This window comes from Uloborus diversus, chromosome 5, assembly GCF_026930045.1.
Source record: "Uloborus diversus isolate 005 chromosome 5, Udiv.v.3.1, whole genome shotgun sequence".
Classification (NCBI taxonomy): domain Eukaryota; kingdom Metazoa; phylum Arthropoda; class Arachnida; order Araneae; family Uloboridae; genus Uloborus; species Uloborus diversus.
This window is the reverse complement of record NC_072735.1, coordinates 94,027,830-94,051,163: the sequence shown is the minus strand read 5'-3', so window position 1 is coordinate 94,051,163 and position 23,334 is coordinate 94,027,830. Positions and strand designations below refer to the sequence as shown.

Sequence of the window (23,334 nt, the reverse complement as noted above, 5' to 3'; positions counted from 1 at the left end):
AATGGAAAAAAAGAACGGGTGATTGCGCTACCCCCCTTTTTAGCTGTTGACACAAAAATAAAATCAGTTCTTATACCCACTAAGGGCTACTTGCCGATAAATTTTTCTTTCATTCCGTTCATTATTTCTTGAGATACAGCAGTCACAATTGACGACAAAAAACGTTCTATAACTCAACCCCCGTTTGAGTTATTGACACCAAAATTGAATCAGCACCTGTTCCTGTTAATGCCAACACATGGACCAAATTTTGTTCGATTCCGCCTGTTACTTCCTGAGGAATAGCAAGCACGCGCAACTCAAAAACGTCCCATTGCTCCACCCCCCTTGGAGGAATTCGCGCCAAAAACCAATGGGCACAAGTTCACATAGCGGCACATATGTGTACCAAGTTTCGTTCGATTTCATGCGGTAGTTTTTGCTGTAGAGCGGCCACAAAAAACTGGTCACACACAGACGTGACACACATACACACACACACAGACATTTTCCAAAAATAGTCGAAATGGACTCAGTACACCTCAAAACGTTCGAATCCGTCAAAATTCGAAATTCGAAAATTTGCACGAATCCTATTCTACTTTCTTCTATATATTAGATATAGAAGAAAGTAAAAAGACAGAATTTGTGATCGTTTTCTTCAACACAATTCTCAATTGTATTTATTTTTTTTTTTTCTGGTTTTTAACTCATTATTATCTCTTTTAGAAGGTGTATTGGAGGATGGACGAAAATAAGATAACAATTTTCAGTTCTGGCAAAAGTGCTTTAAAAAAAAAAAAACTTTCTTTTTTTTTAACAGAATGCAAATTGTGTTTCACGTATTTAAGCTTAAATACTATGTGTAGGCTTATTTGGCGATGTTACACAATTTTTATTTGGATTAATTGATCGTAGCATATGTTACTCAAGAGACCAACAAGTTTATGGAGGACGAAATATGGCTACTTTACCCTACATCGACGATTTTTTTTTTTTGTATAAATATACTGTATACTTACGAATTGAAGGGTGAACTGTAGTAAGCATACATTCTGGCCATAGGTACAGCGAAGCTGGTAATGATCAAAAAACATACAATTAGGAAGTAGCTGATTTGAATGGCCATTTTACCCATGGAGACCTAGTTGATAAAAGATGTAAAATAGACTTATTTTCTCACTGTAAACAAAAATTTGACAAAAAAACTCTTTCATTTAAAACTTTTTGACAACTTTTACTGAAACCTGTAACACATTGCTGGACTTCCATAGTTTTTATACACTTTTTACAAACCTAATCAATAACGATCCAGTTCGTTTTATCTGGCATCGCGCATTGGATCTTAGAGCAGGAATTAGTAAGTGGAGGGAGCTAATCTAATCATTGGCTTAGTAAAAGCTTAGGCAAAGAGCTCAAGTCACGTGACTTAGCAACGGCGAATGGTAAACACGTTTTGCGTGAAACTGGCAAAAGAAACCTGTTTTCTTCTAATGCTTCGCTTTAAAATCCGTCACATGACTTGGTGTTTTTGCTCCACGAATGAAAGTCTTCACTCCCTCCATTTTATACTTTCTCCGATGCATGTAGAATCTTTATACTTTAACTGCTTCGTAATTGTAAAATAGGCAACTTTTAAAATTATATCAAAAATATGTTACTTTGAAGTCTTTGTTCAGTTGAGGTAGTGAGAAGCAAAGGGATGCAAGTTACAAAATTAAAAATTTGGAGATAACCAGTACAAATGGTAAGTGAATCCCACCTCTGGATTCTGGCACCCTCAACATTATAATGCTGCAACTTGGCTCTGTCTTGGGGCAAGAGTTAGTACTAGTAGCCCTGGTAGGTGCTGCTATACAGCATGATTTAGAAAAAAAGTTCAATGAAACCCTACCTAGGACGTAATCGTTATACGCGTTTTACTCAAAACTTGAAAATGTCCACTTACATCCTTTTGCTTCTCACTGCCTCAGTTGTTGAACTGTACTTTCTTTAAACTGAACAAACAGGATTATGCTTGAAAAATATTTTGTTTTTGTTGCACAATTGTCAATTAACTAAGGTTTTAGTTTATACAGCATAATTTAGCCGTAGAACATCTATTGCGTTCAAAGAACTGAAACTAAAACTAACGTCCTAGTAGCAGGAAATAACCAACCTTTATCCGTTCAAAGTTGGCTTTTACCGGAAGTCTTGACATCTAAAAGTTCACAATTTTGCATTGAAAAAGGGGCTCCTTGAAACCCCGAAACACATAAATGCAGTAACCTGGTAATCCACACGAAGTCATTTATTTATTTATTAACGTCCTAGTGTTTTTCTTTTTCTTTCTTTCTTTTTTTTTTTTCAAATCGTCTCATAATAATAATTGTCATCGTTGTATGAGTTAGTTAAAGTCTTCAGAAATATTTTCAAATTTACTTGATTCATGGTATTTTCAAAAATAATTTTATCAGTTATTGTAAGGTGGAAAAATATTTCTATGACGAAAAAATTATACATCAGCGGTTCTCAAAGCCTGGACGCTTTTGAGTAAGCCGGCAAAATGCAGGCAAAAATCTGAAGAAACTGGTATAATTGCATTTTGTGAAAATAAAACCGTAAAAACGTATTTCCCCCCCTTTTCGTAAACATTTAAAATTTTATTAGGCTCGAGAAAGTGTTGTTTATTATATAAAGTTAGCAACTTAATCTAAAAAGTGCACATTATCATTAACCTATTATAGTGCTTTAGTGCCCTTGTGGAAGGAATAGTTGTCTTTAGCATATGACCCTAAGGAAGAAAAGGTTGATGCATTTCTTCATGGGGGGGGGGCTTCAAGTGCTTCCCATATTGCTCTGTAAAGGGTGTTTTTTTTAGAGATAGAGAACTTTAGGTTCAAATAAAACACAGTTAAATGTTGTTAATTGCCATGAATGTTGCTTTATTCGAAAGATGTTTCTTTGCCATTTTTATTTAAATATGATTTCTGGCATATGGCCACCTCGGCTGGCTAGGAGAAAGTCTAATCGGAAAGTCCAATTTTCTCGTTTTTTGCAGCAATAGAGGTCGCATGTCAGTAATAAAGGGGCGAATGTTCTCTTCCAAGGCGTCAATCGTCCGTGGCTTATCGGTGCAGACCAGAGACTCCACATAGCCCCACAAAAAGTAGTCCAGCGGTGTTAAATCGCATGATCTTGCAGGCCAATTCACGGGTCCATTACGCACGCAAAATTATTCTCTCACCGAACCTTTCTTTCAATAAATCAATTGTGACACGCGCTGTCTGGCATGTTGCACCGCTTTGTTGTCTATTCATGATGAAATGGCAAACCGAACTGAACACAAAACAAGTGACAGCTATCAAAATGGCACACATATCAAACAGTGTTGCCAACTTAAAGTTCTATACCTCTAAAAAAAAACACCCTTTAGCTGGCATCCGACATGAAGCATCACAGAAAAGGACAACATTATAATGCTGCAACTTGGATTTAACATCCACTATTATGTTCCTTCTACTAATGCTGAGTATTTTACCTGCAGCGGTCCGAGTCTTGAACTCTGAAGGCAGTAATAAGCCAACTTCCCAAAAGATAAGATAGTAGCTATGGCGAAGAAACCTTCGTGCAAAAGGGTTGCATCGCTGTGTGGCCAAAATTTCTTTTCGATGTTCTTCCTTTGGTGAATAATGTCCCTTTTTGCGTCTACGGAAGATTGAAGCCATAGCACAAAACACATGAAGAAAAGAGTTTCCATCGTCATGTCGTACCTAATGTAGCATCAATGTTGTTAAAGACATTGCTTCAAATAAATAAATAATTTCAAAGAAACTATCGAATAAAGTGCTCGTTCGAATTTGAAGTAAATGTTATACATTTCTGATGTAACAAACAAACTCAATTGTGGGACAATAAATGTACCTTAAAATATAGTTCCATTGTTTTTTAATTTATCTTACAACATCGCTCGTATAATTGGCTGCTTTTACGAATTTCATAAATTTTCAATTACAGATCATTCGGGCTAATTTGGTGGAAAAAGATTTAAACTTAAAAATCAGTAAAGAAGGGTGTTTTTTTAGGGAGATGGAAAAAAACTTTATAACTATGCCAGGGCTAGAAAAACTTTTGCACTATAGCCCATCCATGATAAATCTGGCAGTTAGACAGACAAAGAGGGAGCATGAACAGAGTTATTCTGAATTTATTATCAAATCAGAAAACAATTGCAGGAATGAGGTGTCATCGCCGAGATTTTTAGATACAAAAAAAAAATGTTTATTCTAATTAAAATATTCTATCAAAAGTTATGGAGGGGGGGGGGGAGGGCAGACAGACCGACAAAAATACATTCTTTCACCATCTCAAAACCTTACTTTCCATTTTTTAATTTTTTCTACATTTATATTATCTTTATTTTTTCTACATTTATTATTTCTTACTTTACATTTTTACTTTCTTCTATATCTAATATATAGAAGAAAGTATTGGATTCGTGCAAATTTTCGAATTTCGAATTTTGACGGATTCGAACGTTTTGAGGTGTGCTGAGTCCATTTCGACCATTTTTGGAAAATGTCTGTCTGTCTGTGTGTGTGTGTGTATGTGTGTGTGTATGTATGTATGTGTGTGTGTATGTATGTGTGTCACGTCTGTGTGTGACCAGTTTTTTGTGGCCGCTCTACAACAAAAACTACCGCATGAAATCGAACGAAATTTAGTACACATATGTGCCCCTATGTGAACTTGTGCCCATTAGTTTTTGGCGCGAATTCCTCCAAGGGGGGTGGAGCAATGGGACGTTTTTCGAGTTACGCGTGCTTGCTATTCCTCAGGAAGTAACTGGCGGAATCAAACAAAATTTGGTCCATATGTTGGTATTAACAGGAACAGGTGCTGATTCAATTTTGGTGTCAATAACTCAAACGGGGGTTGAGCTATAGAACGTTTTTTGTCGTCAATTGTGATTGCTGTATCTCAAGAAATAATGAACGGAATGAAAGAAAAATTTATCGGCAAGTAGCCCTTAGTGGGTATAAGAACTGATTTTATTTTTGTGTCAACAACTAAAAAGGGGGGTAGCGCAATCACCCGTTCTTTTTTTCCATTTTGAGTGCCCTATCTCAAGAAGTAATGCTACGTTCTGGTTGAAATTTGGAATATATGTGAATCCATATGTAAACAGGCTTTGGTTCAATTTTGACGTCGATCGCTCCAAGAGGTGTTGATTTTTTTTTTTTTTTTTGCGAATAAAAATAGCTTTATTAATGCAACAATAAGAAAGATATATCGTAATAGATTGTCGTCTGCGTATTTCTCGTGATTTTAATTGTATGGAAATGATAGGAAATATTATCTCAATGATTTAAAATTTTTAACTGTTGCCATCTTATGTTTGTTAACAAATAAAATATTTGTAATTAATTCAAGCAAGGCTTTTAAAATAACTTTCAATTTTCGCTCTTTGCTTTGCTTTTGCAATAATTCAGACATTGGGATGGTCGTCAAGTTTTTGCATGTGTAATTTTGTTTTTGTTGGGAATATTGCTTCCTCGCAAAGCATGGGGAGGGATCAGAAAAAAAAAGAAAAATATAGAAGAAAGTTTCGTGATGGCCACAACATACTAGTTTTAAAATGTATAAATACATGTGATGAAAAAGGAAAACAGGGAGGATGGTAGTTTAGCAGATACTTGGCGGTAAAACTATATATCATAACTTTTTAAGGCCCGGGGTTTTTGGATTTAGAATGAAGGCCTTCTTTTTTGGAGGGAAGAGTTAAGCCAGTCCAGCAGGTTTTCTAGGCGGGGAAATTTTTACAACAGGGCTGTTTTTGATGAGATATAAATATTACACAAAATAAATAGCCAAAAAAATGAAAAAAAAAAAAAACGTTTCTGAACCACAGATAACGACATACATTAAAACAAAAGCTTGATATCTGACTCAAAAACGAAGATATTATCCTAAAAAATAATCTGGGGTGCAATAATAATTTTCCATACATTGTCGGAAGAGTTATCATTGTGGAAACAGTCAAACTTAACCCACATCATTATTCCTCGATCAAGCTTAATGATTCGTTCGAATAACAGAACTAACAACAATCAACGCCATGAAGTTGTTTCTAACTTTGCACAAATTATCTCTGCAGTAAGGAACTGTTGTTTCAACGAAGTTCCTTTAAGTCAGTTTATACATTTTTAATGGCACTATGTTTGAACTGTCTATCAGCTCTATAATATTTACCATTTAAAGAAGTTATTTCCCAAAGTTTACTCGTGTGACATGAAGAATTATTATCCATAAAGTTGTCATCATCATCAAATTATTTCTTGATGACACCCACATTCAGGGAACTAGATTTACTTGAGAATTACTTGCACATCTCGTCCGTCATTTGCCTGACAGGCATCTTCTAATCATCAATGATTTTTGAAATATTTCAGTTCCCATCGGTTTGTGCACATATCTGTCTATCGACAGTCAAAAGTTAAATCAAAGTGACATTATACGATAAGGGACGACTAGATTTACCAGAACTTCCGATAAGTAAGCATATTTCTTTTTCTTTTTTTTTTCTTTCATGGCAACAACTTATTGCATTACTAAACCAACTGCATAGCTATTACAAAAAAAATTTCGTATTTTTTTTTTCTGTTGAATTTAAAAGTCTCTGTTTAACAATAAAACAGAGTGAAAAATAATGCTATAGTTTCATTTTCAAACTTTTATCAATGCGTTATTAATTACCAGTTCCATGGAATTCGAAAAAACCTTTTCCTTCCTTGAATCCAAAATTGACGCATAGTAGACCATATGAATCCCAGCACGTACACTACAATTACTCCTTCAAAACCTGAAAACAGTGACAAGAAACGCAGATGAAAGTTTTTATGTCAATATACCATGACCTCTCACTTGATTCTTACGGGCCTTGGCAAATTATGACTTTTCTGTGTTAAACCGATGAAACTCTTGAATTTCTCGACAAATGCGAAACTTCATATGTCGCCCATTTTGACAGCAAGAGGCGTAGAGCCCAATCCTGTGTATCCATCAATCAATGGATATTTGATTGTTAGGATGGAAAATAGGAATTGCCTGTAACGCCCTCTTTGTTGCCATGAGCTTTAGTGATTGTCACTGCCTTTAAGACTCAAATGAGGCCACGGATATACATTTCCATTTATTAAATGAAATGGACACTTCTAAGTATTTCAAGCACATAACACCGCATTTTACATCCACCGTTTTGAGACTAAACTGTTTAACGGCATATTGAAATTTTTCGCTCGTTAGACTGCTTGAAAAGTTACAACACTTGAATAACTACCATCCAATGGTAGGCACGGGGGCCCTGTGGTAACATTGTAACATTGCTTGAATAACTAAAATATGATGACTATTCAAAAGCGTAAAAAAGAGAAGGCAAGACATGATTAGTGATTAATGCCATGGACACCAAATTGCGCTAACAGACTGAGAATATTTTTACTAAGATATTTTCCTACAACAAAAAATGGACCATTAAAAAGGATAACTTTTTAGTAGATTACTAAAAAAAACTAAATTGCGACATAAAATGTAGCATGGGCTTAGCTTGAATACTTGATATATATGTTTTAAATACTATTTTGCTCCTTTATAAGTCAACATATATATTAAAAGAAAAGGCAAACAATGTCGCTTTGTTCAAGCGAATAAAATTTCTAGGAAGTTTTATTTTCATTTACTGATGTAAATACATCGTTACTAACAACTTTTTGTCAACTAATGTAAGGAAAATTGGCTTATATTATTGGCTTACATTATCGTCATTAAGCTTCGTTTGTCTCCTAGCTTTAGAATGGGAATTAAAATTTTGAAGCTTATCCTCGGTATCTTTTAATTGTAAAGTTTAATTTTAAAAAAATGAAACTATTGCTATCTCTTTTAGAAAAATAAAAAATATGTTATCAAAAACAAAAAACATTTTTTCTCTTTTACCGCACCTATGGGGTAAGATGATGAACAGCTGAAAGTAAACATTAAGAGAGAAAAATGATTTGTTAAAAATACGTAAACAGAACAAATTGGTATAGGACCAGTAATAGGGTTTCCAGTACCGCAATCCCGATCTCGAATCTCGCACGATATTTAGCGGGATTAATCCCGCAGGAGCAAGATCCCGCGTTATTTTCAATCCCGCAAAAATTTTGCATGCAAACGTTTCACAATTTTTGCCGTACATAAAACGAGTATTTTTACAAGTATCATCTGAAATTTGAATCACCCTCCTGTCTATCTGCAATAAGAGCAAGAAAAACTTGGTCTCATGATGAACGGTAGATTTACTATTCAAGAAAACAATGAAAATATAAACTATATATTTCTGAGAATAAATTGGTATTCACATTCGGGGGGGGGGGAGGTTTCATAGTTCATTGTGAAAGTCCGTAAAAACCGTAAGCCTTTTCGAAAACCATCACTAAATATTGAAACCCAGGAAATTGGGCTTTAGAAGAAATTGAGAAAGTGTATATTACAGAATGCAAAATCCGCTGTAGTAGCCTGAATGCAATGTTGGAACATTTCTGTACACTTAAGAAATGTACTCGAAACCTTTACTTACTATAAAACTGCAATATATTTTTTTCCGAAGAAGAAAGCACACTGTAAAAACGATTCAGAAACGTTCCTGGAAAATAATAGGCAGCTGATGTACCCAATTTCTGCCAGTAATATGTCTCGCAATTTCCAGGAACGTTTTCCGCTGAAATTCAGTAACCTTCCTGAAATTATCCTGAAAAATCCAGAAATACTCCCGTTTAAGCCAGTCGTGTCTCTGGAACTGCAGAGTATTCTTTGGTAGGGATAATGTAACAATTCCAAAATCAGTATTGCGATCATGGCCAAAGCTAGGCCCGAATTGCAAGTAAGTATCAAGCATCTCACTTGACTGCAAATTCTTGCAAAGCTACGTAATTCAGAAACTTATTCGCTCCCTTTGAGAGCTTAATCAGTCTGGACGAGCGGTATTCACAATTAAAGCCGATACTCCTTATAATATACTCTCAGTTAATCTTTAAACTGGGAGCTATAAATATTTTTTACAACAGAGAGAAGTCTGCATTCCTGCAAATTGTAGCAATTCAGGAAACTTTTTGACAATGATATTTCAAGGAAGTGGATGAAAACCATTGAAATTCCGAAACATTACACGGAAATACTCAGTAAGGTTTCGAAATTTTTTACAGTGCAATGAAAAACCTGACATTTTTTATTTTTGCTCTCTAACCTGTAGGAAGGGCCTGTCGATGTCTTTGTCATAGTGAAGCTAATAATATAATGTGGGTGATACCTTGAAAATTAAGTAAGTTGAGTTAGCTATGTAATTTTCAATGTTCGGCAAGACTCCAATAGAGGTGATAGAAACTTGGATGAAACTCTAGATAACTCGCATGACCGTGCAGTATGTCGAGCTGCTCAAGTTTTTAACAGTCTCTTTAAAGTGAGAGGTAAAATTAGCGAAAATATTCAAAAACGTTTACTGAGACTGCGACCTAGTCAGCGTTCACCCCTGCTATAACAAATCAAATGCACTGATGTAATAACCAATAGTCCAAGAGCCCAGCGTCGCCAGACCTAAGTTATTTTCTAAGTAACAAAATGTGTAAGACAGAATAGAGTTAGCATGTACTTTCAACATACGCGTGTTTATTAACTTGGTCCGCGGGTCAATTTGCAGGTACTGGGTACTGAATGTACGCAAAAACAGTGCTAAACTAAGTTATTTTCTAAGTCTCAATTTTTATATTATGATACTCAGGGAACTATTCCAAAACATTTTGTAAGCAGCCAGACCAATCGTAAGGGCCAAACACCCCGCCAGACACAGTTAAAACGTCGCTCTGAGTACGAGCCCGACGCTATTATTCTTGCGCTTAAGCACTGAAAAATGTCGTCTGCTTTCAAAAAGCAATATTGTTAAAGCAGAAAACCTAGTAAAAAAAAAACATGATATAGGATTTCAGTGAAACCCCGATTTTACGTCCCCCGAATCTACGTTTTCTCCACATTTCACGTTTTTTCATCATGTCCCCCAGTTATGCCTGCTAACTTAGACCCAGGGTCAAATTTCAGGTACGGGATACTGAATGTACGTAAAAAAACAGCGATAACTTAACTTATTTTTTCCACGCGCTCATACTCACAGCGACGTTTTAACTGTGTCTGGCAGGATGTTTTGCTCATACGATTGTTCTGGCAGCTTACAAAATGTTTTGGAATAGTTGCCTGAGTATCATAATATAAAAATTGAGTCTTAGAAAATAGGTAAGTTTGCGCCACTGGCAGCCATTAGTGTCCACGGGACGTATCTTGTAGTTTGGTAGGTTGTTTTAACTGTGTCTGTCGGGATGTTTGGCCCATACGATTGGTCTGGCAGCTTAAAAAATGCTTTGGAATAGTTCCCTGAGTATCATAATATAAAAATTGAGACTTAGAAAATAACTTAGTTTAGCACTGTTTTTACGTACATTCAGTACCCAGTACCTGCAAATTGGCCCGCAGACCAAATTAATAAACACGCGTATGTTGAAAGTACATGCTAACTCTATTCTGTCCTACACATTTTGTTACTTAGAAAATAACTTAGGTCTAGTCAGGTCTGGCGGTCCTGGGCTCTCCGTCTACAACTTTAATAAAGCATCAAAGCAAAATTAATTGGATAGCGTAATACACAAATGAAACACATATCGTTTTTGTCCGAAAATTGAAGTTGTTGAGCAAAACCTCTTAACAGGGCCCCCATAAGCAAGAAAAAATCTTTTTTAGAATGTGGTCAAGTTTATAGGGATCTTTTGCTAAATGTTCACAGTTATTTAATCATTGTAAAACCTATTGCAGTGGAACCAAATTACACATTTTCATCAAGCCCATTATTTTTTTGTTCAAAAATCTTTTTCCAAGTGACTTTGCAGTACTCTACAACTGGCGTACGGGATTCGAGATAAAGGCTAATTCATGTAACAAAAGCAGTCCTCCCTAAAAAGCTAAAGTTTTTTTCTTGACATAAAAGTTTAACTTTTTGAAGAATTAAGTGAATTTCGCGGGATCCCGGGATCCTGTGGGATTGGCTCCTTACAATCCCGAAATCCCGCGGGACTGAGATTGGCGCGGGATTGGAAATCCTAACCAGTATGTCTTTCCTCTAAACAATATGTTCGGAGTATGTTTTCAGTTTTTAATATTCTTTGAGTTTCAGTTCAACTACTCGACACATATGAAGAATTTTACAGGTGAGAAAGATGTTGGAAAGTTACCATGTTAACTCATCGGTTCACACGACAAAGAGTCTTTAGACATTATTCTCAGAGTAAGGATTTCTGGAGTGAGCACTGGAGCTACTTTCAGTCTGTCAACATGAAGCTGTTATAACTAATCGCACAACCACGATCAGAATAGTATAAGCTTGAACCAAGTAGTTTTCAAAAGTACTAGTTCTTGAATCCTCCTCAAAATGAGTGACTGACTGACTTTCATTATGATGGCGAGAAAGACATAAGTTATAGAAAACCTTGATTTTTTTTTTTTTTTTTTGGCCCAAAGACTCAGCTTTCATCCTTAAATGTTGTTTTCTACTTAGACAGCAAAAAAAGATGCCGTATATATTTTATCAATGCCTTGAGATAATATCAGAACTTAGCCTGAAAAATAAATCTGGGGCTTAGATGATTACCTAAATGAGCATGTCGGGTTCTGTTCACAACTCAAGTATTTATCACCAGGGGTGTGTACAAAAATTTTGGGGTCCGTCACAAATGACTTTTCCGGGCCCCCCTCCATTTTGTTTACTTCTATATTTCACCCATAGTTTTAAAAATATTGGCCCCCCTTCATTCTCGGGTTCGGACCAAGAGGTGTCCCTTCTCCCTCCCCCCCCCTGTCTATCACCTATAATGAAAATTCAATAAACATATTTCTTTGTTACCTGTACGTGGTGGACCTCTGGCAGCTTTCCCGGTATCTAAGTAGTTTAACCAGTATACACAGAAGACGAAAAATATGTAAGAAGAAAGCCACATTAGGTACCGGTTGAGAGGTGCCCGCCATTTCCTCAAGATCTTTATCTGGGGGATGAAAAGCAGAGCGATGCATATGAAAGGCAGGAATATTACCCTCACCAGGACCCTCAAGCTTTTTTCCGTCAGCGACAATCGCGGCCAAGACCTGAATTCTCCGAGCCAATAAGACGTCAGGATGGTCTGAACCATTGAGTGAGCCACAAACTGCAAACATATAACATTATTTCTTTTAAAATAATGATGTTTTCATTATTTTAGGAATTTTTTATTACGAAGTTCATCTAAGATGCAAAAATATGCTATATCGTCGGATCAGAGCAACAGTAACTGGGTACTAGTACTTTGGTAGTATTACAGTATGTAGTATTGTAATGTGTAGGAAATACTTGGGATGAAAGGGACAGCAACCCCGAAGTAAAATGGGGAAATTATTTCTACCTTATGCGGTGAATGTAACAGCTTTATGCTCTTTCTACCAGATAAGTTGGATACAATTTTTCATATTTTAATTTCTCTCGTGCACGGGCCTCCATGAGCGTGTCCCTCCTCCTCGTTAGTGGCGTCCATGTCCTCTGGTCCACGGACATCCGCGAGCATGTCTCTTCCCTTGTGTGGCTTAAAATCGAATAATTTATAAACGTCCTTTTCGACTTGACACAATCCTTTTTACGCGAAAACAGTACCCAGCCCCTGGCATTTATTTGAATTTTGACGTTTTGAATTTAAATTACGGTTGCGGTAAAATCCGTTAGTAGAAACAAGAAACACAACGAGTGGGGACCTATCGCAATTCGTGATTCAAAAAAAAAAAAAACAATTTGAATTCGAGATCTAAAAATTCAAACTATTTTATTTATTTATTTATTTATTTATTTATTGAAATAAGACTTCGAAACGATCCGTTTCAAATATTATTTGTCCGAATAGCAGCCTCACAATGTATTTTCATGTATCATATCAATCAGTTTTTGGATCAACTTTGAATGATTCAGATTCGAATGATCTAAATTATTTGAACTCGAACACTGACAAAATCCATGCCATAGCATGGATTTCATCATGAGCTCTTTTTACAATCATGTCCTGTCTATGTAACTCACTAAAACTAAAGCTTGTTTAGGTGATCTGGTGATTTGTAAAACACCTCATGATTATCCTATTTAATGAAACATAACTACACGAAATAGTCGGTCGTCTGGACTCGAACCAAAGTACAGGTTCGAAAGTATGAAGCAGAAGAACTATCCGGAGTTAAATAATTAGCAAATGATTGCAAATAAAAGCAGCATTTGATGTTAACTATCTTTCATAGGTGCTACTCTAGGCGTTTTTATTATTATTATTATTATTATTTTGGCGAATATTTTTTGTTTTATTTTTTGCCACCATGTTTGGTTAAATTAACATAGAAACTACTTGTTCATAAGCACCATACATAGTTTGTCTCTTTAATAAACTTTTGAAAAAAAACAAAACCCATCAAACAAAACTAAAAGTTTCTGTAAACAGGGAAAACTTTAGCCAAATAACTAAATTAACAGTCAAATAATCCACTAAATGGAAACACTAGCTCTCAAATAACACGAAAATATTACATAGAAATTATTCGTTAACTAAATAAAATAAATTTAAAAGCTCCGTTGAGACTTTCCGTTCAGGCCTTGTTAGTCCATAGTTCAGCGTGTTAAAATGTACAAAATATCTGTCAAATCAATATGTAAAGTCATTAAAAAACAATAAACACTCGAATAAAATGTAAAATCCGAACATGAGGTAAAAACATGGTGGCGACGTAAACGATGCTTTTCTGTTTTCGCCGATTTAGAAAAAGAGCAAGTCGCTTATTAAAATGATTGTACTAGCTATACAACTGGAAAATACCAAATTAATAATTGCGATGGATGACATTTCATTAAAGTTTTTTAAATAACGGAGTAATGAACAAACTGTCCAAGTTGCATGTTAATATTTTCTGATCAGAAAAGGTATGTAGATGAAACTCTTACTTCTTTTTGATAATAATCAAGAGCCAATTGCAATCTCGGAAATGGAATTTTTTCTAAGGATCCTTCGTATCCCCAGTCTAATTTTAGAAGAATTTCAATTTCTGATATGTCACGACACATTGCTAATATCGTTACCGTGAAATTTCGAACTTCTTGCGCTAGAGCTTCATATTCTGCCTGTCAAAAAGTATGAAGAAAACCAAAAAATAAATAGATATTAGTAATATTCTTTGAATTTATTATTAAATATTCTTTAAAGGACTGTAGAGCATATTCAGATATTTTTTTAAAACTTGGATGAATTGATCGATCTAAATTTTGAAAATTTCTTGAGCTATTAAGGTAAACACACCAGTAGTGACCACTTCAAGGTTTATAATTGAAAAAATAGGGTTCCAGGTCTCTCAATCTCAATGGCTTCAAAAGTGCATCAATCTTGCAGGTGGTAATGTTGGTAATACCTCCTGCACGTTTGAATTCATTGGGGAACCTGGAATCCTATTTTTTTAAATATAAACCTTGAAGTGGCCACTACTAAAGCACGACTAAGCACTCGCCACTACTGGTGTGTTTACCTTATATACTTTTGGATGGTTGAATGATGAAAAGATATTATTGGTGACGGTTTACGCATGTTAAATTAGAGTTATACATGTTGTGCACTTTCATGTGGCAAAGTTTTAAAGATAGTTAGAATTTTGAAACCCATGAAGTTATAGGCAGTTTTGAATTTTTAAGTCGGGCGTTCTAATTAATTTAAAAACTAAAGGTCCCCAACCTACCGCCCACCGACTAGTCGAAGGGAAGAAAAATTATTTCAGAACGTTTGTTACGCATCATGCACATATAATACGCATTAAGGCCACTATATAAGGCAGTGGCGTAACTACGCAAGACACCGCGACGCGGGGGGGGGGAGCAAGTCAGAATGGACTCGAAAATTTTTAAGCTTTGTTTTCTTTCAATTTTATAAAAATTTTCAATAAATCAAACTTAGTTTTAAATACTTATATCTTTTTCTGGGGCCCACTAGAGCCCCTGAACATGTTGACCAAGGGCCCCCGATTACAACATTGGGGCCCTAGGCAAAACTTTTACGGGGCCCTCCTGTAGATAAACATTACATTTTTTTTCATTTGCTAAAACAGTTTTAGCCATTTGGGGCCCCCAAATAGTAGGGGCTTTGCCACAGTCTCAGTAAACAGTACCTGCGTAGAGAGAAGAGGGCCGACAGCCCAACTTCCATGTGCAAAAACCAAACCTTGTCTCTTGGCTTGGTAATATTACCTTCCCTACGCAGCTGCCATGGAGAGAAGGGGAAAATTCCTGAAAGAAAAGGAAAAGAAGGAAAAAGTCCTGATCGTGCTGGAGCTCGGAAAAAGACAATCAAGAGAAGTTTTTGGGTTAGATTCTGATTGTGGGAAGGGCGGGGCTAAGTCGGAAAGGGTGTTTTGGGCTTTGTTTTCAATTTTATGAAATTTCTCCGTAAATCATACTTAATTTCAAATGCTTATCATACTTAGTGTTCTGCCCCCCCCCTATTGACTAAGGGCCCCCCTAGCACTAACGATTTTCGGCGCCCTCTTCTAGCCAAACATTACAGTTTTTGCCATTTGCTTGAATAATTTTAGCCATTTGGGGGCTTCAAATAGCAGAGCGTGAAAACCAAACCTTGGCTCGGTGCAAAAAGTATCATATAATACCCTCTCTAGACCACCTGGACCTCGAGTCCTTTAAAATTACCGAAGATCACCTAAAATTGCGTTTTGGGAATTTCAATATCAAAAAATTTCCGGAAGTTTCATCTTCGCCCCCCTTCTCCTTACATAACATTCTAAAAACGCATTTGTGGAGCACTTTCAAACTTGCCCCGAACCAGGATTTTTCGAAATCGAAGTTCCAAAAAGGCAGTTTAAGGATAGCTTTACAATCGTGATTTTAAAACTTCAATTTCGAAACATTTTCAAAGAAGGTCCCCAAAACTTGCTTTCGTTCTTAATATCACCAACATTCGCTTAAAATTGCGTTTTTGGAATTTCAATTACGAAAATTCTACTGCAGAGTTCCCAATTCAATCCCTTCTTGTAGCGTCATCAGAAGTGGCAAGAGTTAAATTTCGAAATTTCTGGGGCAGATCCCTCGGAACCCCCCCCCCCATCCCTCTTTTTCATTAACAAAGTTGTATAAAATTACGTTTTTGGAACTTCAATAGCGAGTGATTTTCAGAAGAGTCCCTGTATCTTCCCCCAAAGGAGACTCACAATCACGTGTGTAAAAACTTAGGGAATTACAGGTAAAGCCCACGAACCGTTCATACTCCTAACATCACTGAAGAGTATTTAAAATCACTATTTTGGAAATTCGGAAAACTCCGGGGCCGAGTTCTGAAAATAATCTTTTCACATAACGTCATCAAAGGTGGCCTATTGCATTTTTAGAAGTTCAATTTCGAAAAATTTCCGGGGATAGCCCCCGAAAACCGTTGTTTTAAAATCATCGAAGGTCTTTTAAAATTGCGTTTCTCGAACTGCAATACCAAAATATTGCAGGAAGAGAGTTACTGACCTCTTTTCACTGCGTCACCAAAAGTGGCTTACAATTGCGTTTTTAAAATTTCACCTTCAAAATCTTTACAACGAAGGACACCGAGCTTTCCTTATTCCAACACATTTGGGGGGGAGGGGGGTCTTGCTTTTGGGGTGGGGTGTCTTCGCGATATTTAAGGGGGTACACCCTTGTTCTTAGGGGTGGGAACCCCTGAATATAGATTAATACGTTTTTTAGTAGGGGGGGGGGGCAAAATCAGATTTTGCTGGGGGCTCGAATATTTGAAGTTACGCTATTGATATAAGGGGAGCTGACTTATCCGACATTTTGGTTCCAAAATTGTCAGGCGATAAAATTAGTATTTGTACAAAAGCCTCGTTGCAGAAAACTGGTGCCCAAACTTCAGATGCGTTGCCTGATTCATGTTACATTATTTTATTCTGTAAATGAAGAAAATTTAATAAATAAACATTAAAAACAAATAAGTCGTGAAAAGGAGGTTCATTGGAGTAAACATTTCCCGGCGCATTTTTGTTGAATTTTTGGACAAAATTATCTTTCTAGATTTACCTTATGTGACATTTTACTCAACTTATCATCCATTGTTTCACGACATAGCAACCAGCAAATATTATAACGTATTTGTAAATGCTAGAATCAAGGTTGGATCCAAAGCTGTCTTGGAACCAAAATGTCAGAAAGGTCGGCCTGTCCTTTTCAAGGGGTTCTAGTACACATATGTATCAGACATGTATATTCGCGTAAAGATGAATGTGTATGTATGTGTATGTATTCTAATTTAGCACACCATAAGAACTACTCTATCTCGTAGTAATTCGGAACAAATACAGAGAAATGTAAACACACTCTAAATTCCTTGTCCAAAAGTCCACATTGTTTGAGCTCCCTGTCTAATCCGAATCCGTAATATATGGGATCGTCTGAGATTTGACATATGTATGCAGGGTTGCTGATGGCTTTGTAAGCGTTCAAACGCATCCTAGAAAGAGCTGAGCCCATCTGTTCGATCATTATCTTGCACGTTGGACACAAACCTAGATTTGGTAAAAGAGAAAATATATACATTAAAACCTTTGACGAATGCAATGGAATTGTTTCCATCAGCCAAAAGGACTACTTTTAGTCACTGAAGTTGATAGAATGAGCAAAAAAATAGCATGGAGAAAGAAAAAACTTTTATCTTCAAAACGTTTAATTTTTTACTATTTTTTTTAAATGTTCGATTTTTTACATTGGGCGTAGTCTTTATGACGTCACAACTCCACTGGTGCGCTGAATGCTAACGCTTACTGTCTACCGCGTTTCCAGATTATGATAATTAAGAAGCGAATTTAATATTGCGCTCTACGCTTGCTATCAACCATATCATTGCCAGTTCATGTGAGTAAGGAAGCGAATTAAATATTGCGCTTGGAATCGCATCAGTGAATGGCATTTCATCACTTGTGATCTCATGCGCAGAAGCGAAAAAATGGAATTGAATGGGCGCAGTGATTAAAATAACCGTTAAAAAATATTAACTTTGTCAAATTATTTTTTAAATGGTCAAATTCTATATTTTTAAGCATGTTCTTTCAGAAAAAATGCTTATAAAACTTTAGAAACGACCCCATTAAACGAAAATCATCTTAGAGCTGAATGTAGATTTTACGAAGAACAACTTATTAAAAAATCTGATACAGGAGGTTTGTATGACCAGGGGCGGCCCGAACTTTAATTTTTGGGAGATCAGAAATTCTCAGTTTGTCGGATAGAACTCCAAATTTTGCCGAATTATGATAATTTTGCCGAATCATCAGACAAAATTTGCCAAATAAGGAAATCTTTAGAAGGTCACACCCTGGCCTGAAGCTACCCTGAAGTCTACTACACTTATCTTTGCTGCTAATAGTCCAAATGCGAAAAAAAAAAAAAAAAAAAAACATAACAGTTATGCAAAGGTTTCCTAACAGTACTTCCTAACGGTACTTCCTAACAGTAATATTAAACGATAACTTTTTAAAGAAATCTGGAGTTAACAATGTAAAAATCATTTATACTTACAACTTGGTAAGTGAGGTTTTTCAATAACGTGGTTTCTTTCCAGAAGCAGCCGGACAATCTTGTAATCTCCACACTGTGCAGCGAGGATCAAAGGAGTGATATCTGGGGAATAATTAGGACTGTCCTGACATCCCAGCATCTCATTCTCAGGACTCGAACTCCTATGGTTAAAAAATGAAGATTTTTATCAACATATTTTGAGTTAATGATACTTTTAGTTCTGTTCATAGAAAGCCAGTTGTAGAAATATGCGATTCAACCCATGGCATTTTATTCCTTTCATTAATTTGTTGGTTGCGTGTACTACTTTCAGGGGCGTGACAATCATTGATTACTAACAGAGCATCCGTTGAAATATATGCATATAACTAACATATTTAGAATATTGTATCGTGTTCTCATTATTTATAATCTATTTTCAGCATTAAAACATACAATTTTGTTGTGAATAGGGCCCAAATCAGGCGCAGAAGAAGAAGAACGTGGTATTAGAAAAAATATGCGGGTAAAGTAACAGTTCAGAATGAAAAGAGCCACTTGTCTTGGAACAACAATTGATAGAAAATATAGAATTGGGAGCTTGCATTACTACAAGCAACATATTTTGAGTTAATGATACTTTTAGTTCTGTTCATAGAAAGCCAGTTGTAGGAATATGCGATTCAACCCATGGCATTTTATTCCTTTCATTAATTTGTTGGTTGCGTGTACTACTTTCAGGGGCGTGACAATCATTGATTACTAACAGAGCATCCGTTGAAATATATGCATATAACTAACATATTTAGAATATTGAATCGTGTTCTCATTATTTATAATCTATTTTCAGCATTAAAACATACAATTTTGTTGTGAATAGGGCCCAAATCAGGCGCAGAAGAAGAAGAACGTGGCATTAGAAAAAATATGCGGGTAAAGTAACAGTTCAGAATGAAAAGAGCCACTTGTCTTGGAACAACAATTGATAGAAAATATAGAATTGGGAGCTTGCATTACTACAAGCAACATATTTTGAGTTAATGATACTTTTAGTTCTGTTCATAGAAAGCCAGTTGTAGGAATATGCGATTCAACCCATGGCATTTTATTCCTTTCATTAATTTGTTGGTTGCGTGTACTACTTTCAGGGGCGTGACAATCATTGATTACTAACAGAGCATCCGTTGAAATATATGCATATAACTAACATATTTAGAATATTGAATCGTGTTCTCATTATTTATAATCTATTTTCAGCATTAAAACATACAATTTTGTTGTGAATAGGGCCCAAATCAGGCGCAGAAGAAGAAGAACGTGGCATTAGAAAAAATATGCGGGTAAAGTAACAGTTCAGAATGAAAAGAGCCACTTGTCTTGTAACAACAATTGATAGAAAATATAGAATTGGGAGCTTGCATTACTTATTTTAATTATCGTAAACCGATAATTTCTCTTCTTAAGAACGAATAAGATGATGCACAAATGGCACGGTAAATAAACGAATGATAAACACAATCTATGCTATTGAAAAGTGATTGATAAATATTTAAATCTAGAAAATCGTCCGTCAAGGTATGACGGGTGAAAATTACTTCTTCATTTGAACGAAGTAATTGCTTGTTTGGTGATATTTTGATAGTTAAAATTTTAACCCTAACTCCAGTGGATTATCCCTAAACTCCAGTAGATGGCGTTCAATTTTTCATTCTCCTAAAACTAGTCTTTTACCAGCAAAGCAGTTAAGTTACCGGAACCAGTTCCTCCTTGCCAACATAAAACATTTCATTGCATGTCAAACATTGCCAAAAAATGCTATCAAATTATCATGCTGTGGCGCTAGTTTCATTGCTGCTGACGTCAGAGCGTTATTCGATCAATGAATTGACCTTTATACAGAGGATATTTCCCTGTTCTACAAAAGTTTCACTTCCATTGTGTCTTTACGACACCCCGTTATTTCCCCCCACCGGAAAGAACCAAAGTATGCGAATCGGTCTGAACTGAATTCACCCTATTGTGCGTTCATGAGGAGAAGAGACTTCGGAACGCCTTCCCGAAAGCAAAGCTAAGTTTAGCGCGGGGGTGATCGCTACCGCTTTCAATTGAGACAACCCTAAATTTGGCGGGCATTTAAATTTGCCAAAATGTCTTTGTGTTCTTTCCTTTCGTTTCTAGCTTCGCGTAATTGTCGTCTACGGGGAATCTATACTTTTTAAACTGAAAATTTCAGAACAAAAATATTGTATTTACAAAAAAAAAAAAAAAGAAGTAAGGTATTTTGTTTTCCGAATGAAACATTTCTATTAAGGATAGGCTTTCTGAATTTTGAACGATATCCTTTTAAACACTAACGTCCTATATTCGAAATTGCAAGTGCGCTGATGAAAAAAAAGGGGGGGGGGGGACAGGAAAACTTCATTGCCACCAGACTGGGGCATTGAAATGCTTAAGGGTTGCGTTCGTTTTGAAGACTTAATATCTCTCTCCATCTCCCTCTCCCTTTTCTTGCGGGGGGGGGGGGGGAGTGACTCAGTAGCTCTTACGGGTTGGGTCTTTTTGATGCATCTGTATGGATTGTACAAAATTTCAGATCATATAGAGCGGATATACAGTCAGTAGATCTACAGTAGCAGTTATTTTTGAAAAATGATGAAAACATTATTCGAACAAAAGTTGCCCCCCTCCTCCAAAAAAACTTGGTTGAACCAAAGGCGGGGACTGGGCAATTGTTCCAGAAAGGATTTACATGTGAGAAATAAAAGTAAATGAGAAAACAATAAAAAATCAATCTGAAATATTTAAAGCAATTGACTATTAGAATCAAGGCTATTTCTCTAAGTATTGCATGAATATTAATGTTTAGAAATATGTAATAATTTGCGATGCGTTAAAAAAAGTGCCTTTGGTTTGAATACTGTTTTAAAATTATAGGTTCATCGGTTGGGTCCGGCTTAAGAGATGACGACTACCCCCAGGGCGAGTATTTTCAAGGCGGGGGAGGGGGAGGTAACCAACTTCGTTTCTGGGGGGGGGAGGCAGAAACGAAGTTAGTTATAACACTTCAGTACACAGTAGCCTAACGTAAAGCGTAAACACGGATTGTCCATAAAGGACGTTACACTTCACCTTAGCCTCTCCCCTCGTCACATCTCACGCAATGTTCGATGAACATATTGCTATAACGAACGCTTGTATTTGGACCAAAATATGTGAAGTCATATTTCTTATAATCCCCTCCTTCCCCCTTGAGACTAACTGTCCGAAGTTCATGAACCCCGAACCCCCTCTCCCTACCCCTTTCAAGCGTGACATCATTTGTGAACGACTCCTTAGGTTTGCTCTAAGTCACCAAAATCGCGAGTAACAATTGTTTTAAGAGAAAAGATCGGTTCCCCCCCTCCTTCCTGGATAGCTCTAGTCACAATTTGTTTATGATCATGTATGTTTTTAATAAAGAATCATATCGCACTCCGGCAAGGAAAGTGACACAATTCAAAATCTGGGAAAACCGTACCGGCTATTGATTTAAAATCTAAATTTAGTGCTTTTTCTCGACACAAAAACCGCAAAGTTAGCTCACCTAAATGGTGCGGGGGGGGGGGGGCGTAGAAACAATTTCATCAATAATGACACATAATTAAAATTTCGTAATTTGGAAGAATATTTTTCGAGCTTAAAGTATGCATTATGTATCTATACTTCAAAAACTAATTAATAAACATCACATAATAAGTTGACTGCGCATATTGTAATGTTTGAGACTAAATCACTTAAAATTACTATTGCGTCATACCTTAATTTTCTCCATTGCTGTTTTTTTTTTCTTGTGGTTGAGTCAGTTTCCTTGCCACTGTGGGATATGTTGAACAACTGAATAGGTTGACTATAGCAACGTTTCTTGATAAAAATAACGCATTTTACATTCAGAGTCAAGGACGGATCCAGAAACTATTCAAGGAGGGGGCGATTGATTTCACACCCTTACCCTTTTATAAATTCGCAAACCTCCGCCCCCCCCCCTTTCCAAACACCATGAAAGATCGTCTCATTTCAGTTACTTTGGGAAAAGGAGGGACTTCCTTTTCTACAAAATTGCGGAGGAGTGTACGAAACCCCATCCCTTACCTTAACGCCATCAAAGGTGTCCCATTAAAGTTCCTCTTTTTTTTTTGGGGGGGGGGACTTCAATTTTCCAAACTTTCCTGAGAGGAGCCCTTGAACCCTATAACCCTATTTAATATCATCTAAAATCATCTAAAATTGAGTTTTTGGAACTTTGAAATACTTCCTATACAAAGTTCAGATCTCTATCAGTAATGTGTTAAGAATAAGATATGTGCTACACTTTCATTTTCCAGACAGCAAGAGCTTCGTCAAACTATTGAAGATAGGCTAAAACAATTTTCAACTTCAGTATCAAAGACATGCCGTGGAAGAGTTCTGCATCTCGACTCAAGGAAGGGGCGGTCGCCCCATCGCCCCTCCCTTGTGTCCGTCCTTGTTCGGATCTGTATTAGAATACGGGCAACAAACTTTTGCCTATTTTATGATCCCCACACGTAACGCTGTTCCGTAAAAGTACTGGAAGAACTGAATTACTTTTAGAGTAATCGAAAAAACTTGAATAAAAAAAACATGTATATTTTTTCGTATTTACAAAAATAAATAGGTTAAAACAGTAACATAAAACGTTGTTTCAGGCACTT

General features: G+C 36.3%; 1 protein-coding gene across 1 annotated transcript in view; it reads right to left on the bottom strand.

Annotated features, from left to right (window-relative positions):
* The window catches only part of LOC129223023 (short transient receptor potential channel 3-like), a 49,614-nt gene that overhangs the window by 8,272 nt on the left and 18,008 nt on the right, over positions 1–23,334 (bottom strand). The window contains exons 3-9 of the mRNA XM_054857587.1: positions 18,647–18,807; positions 17,450–17,637; positions 15,244–15,361; positions 14,036–14,208; positions 11,936–12,233; positions 3,500–3,666; positions 1,002–1,123 (exon numbers count right to left, since the gene is read on the bottom strand). Of these exons, the coding sequence (XP_054713562.1) occupies positions 1,002–1,123; positions 3,500–3,666; positions 11,936–12,233; positions 14,036–14,208; positions 15,244–15,361; positions 17,450–17,637; positions 18,647–18,807 (1,227 nt within the window). The remainder of the gene's footprint in view (positions 1–1,001; positions 1,124–3,499; positions 3,667–11,935; positions 12,234–14,035; positions 14,209–15,243; positions 15,362–17,449; positions 17,638–18,646; positions 18,808–23,334) is intronic.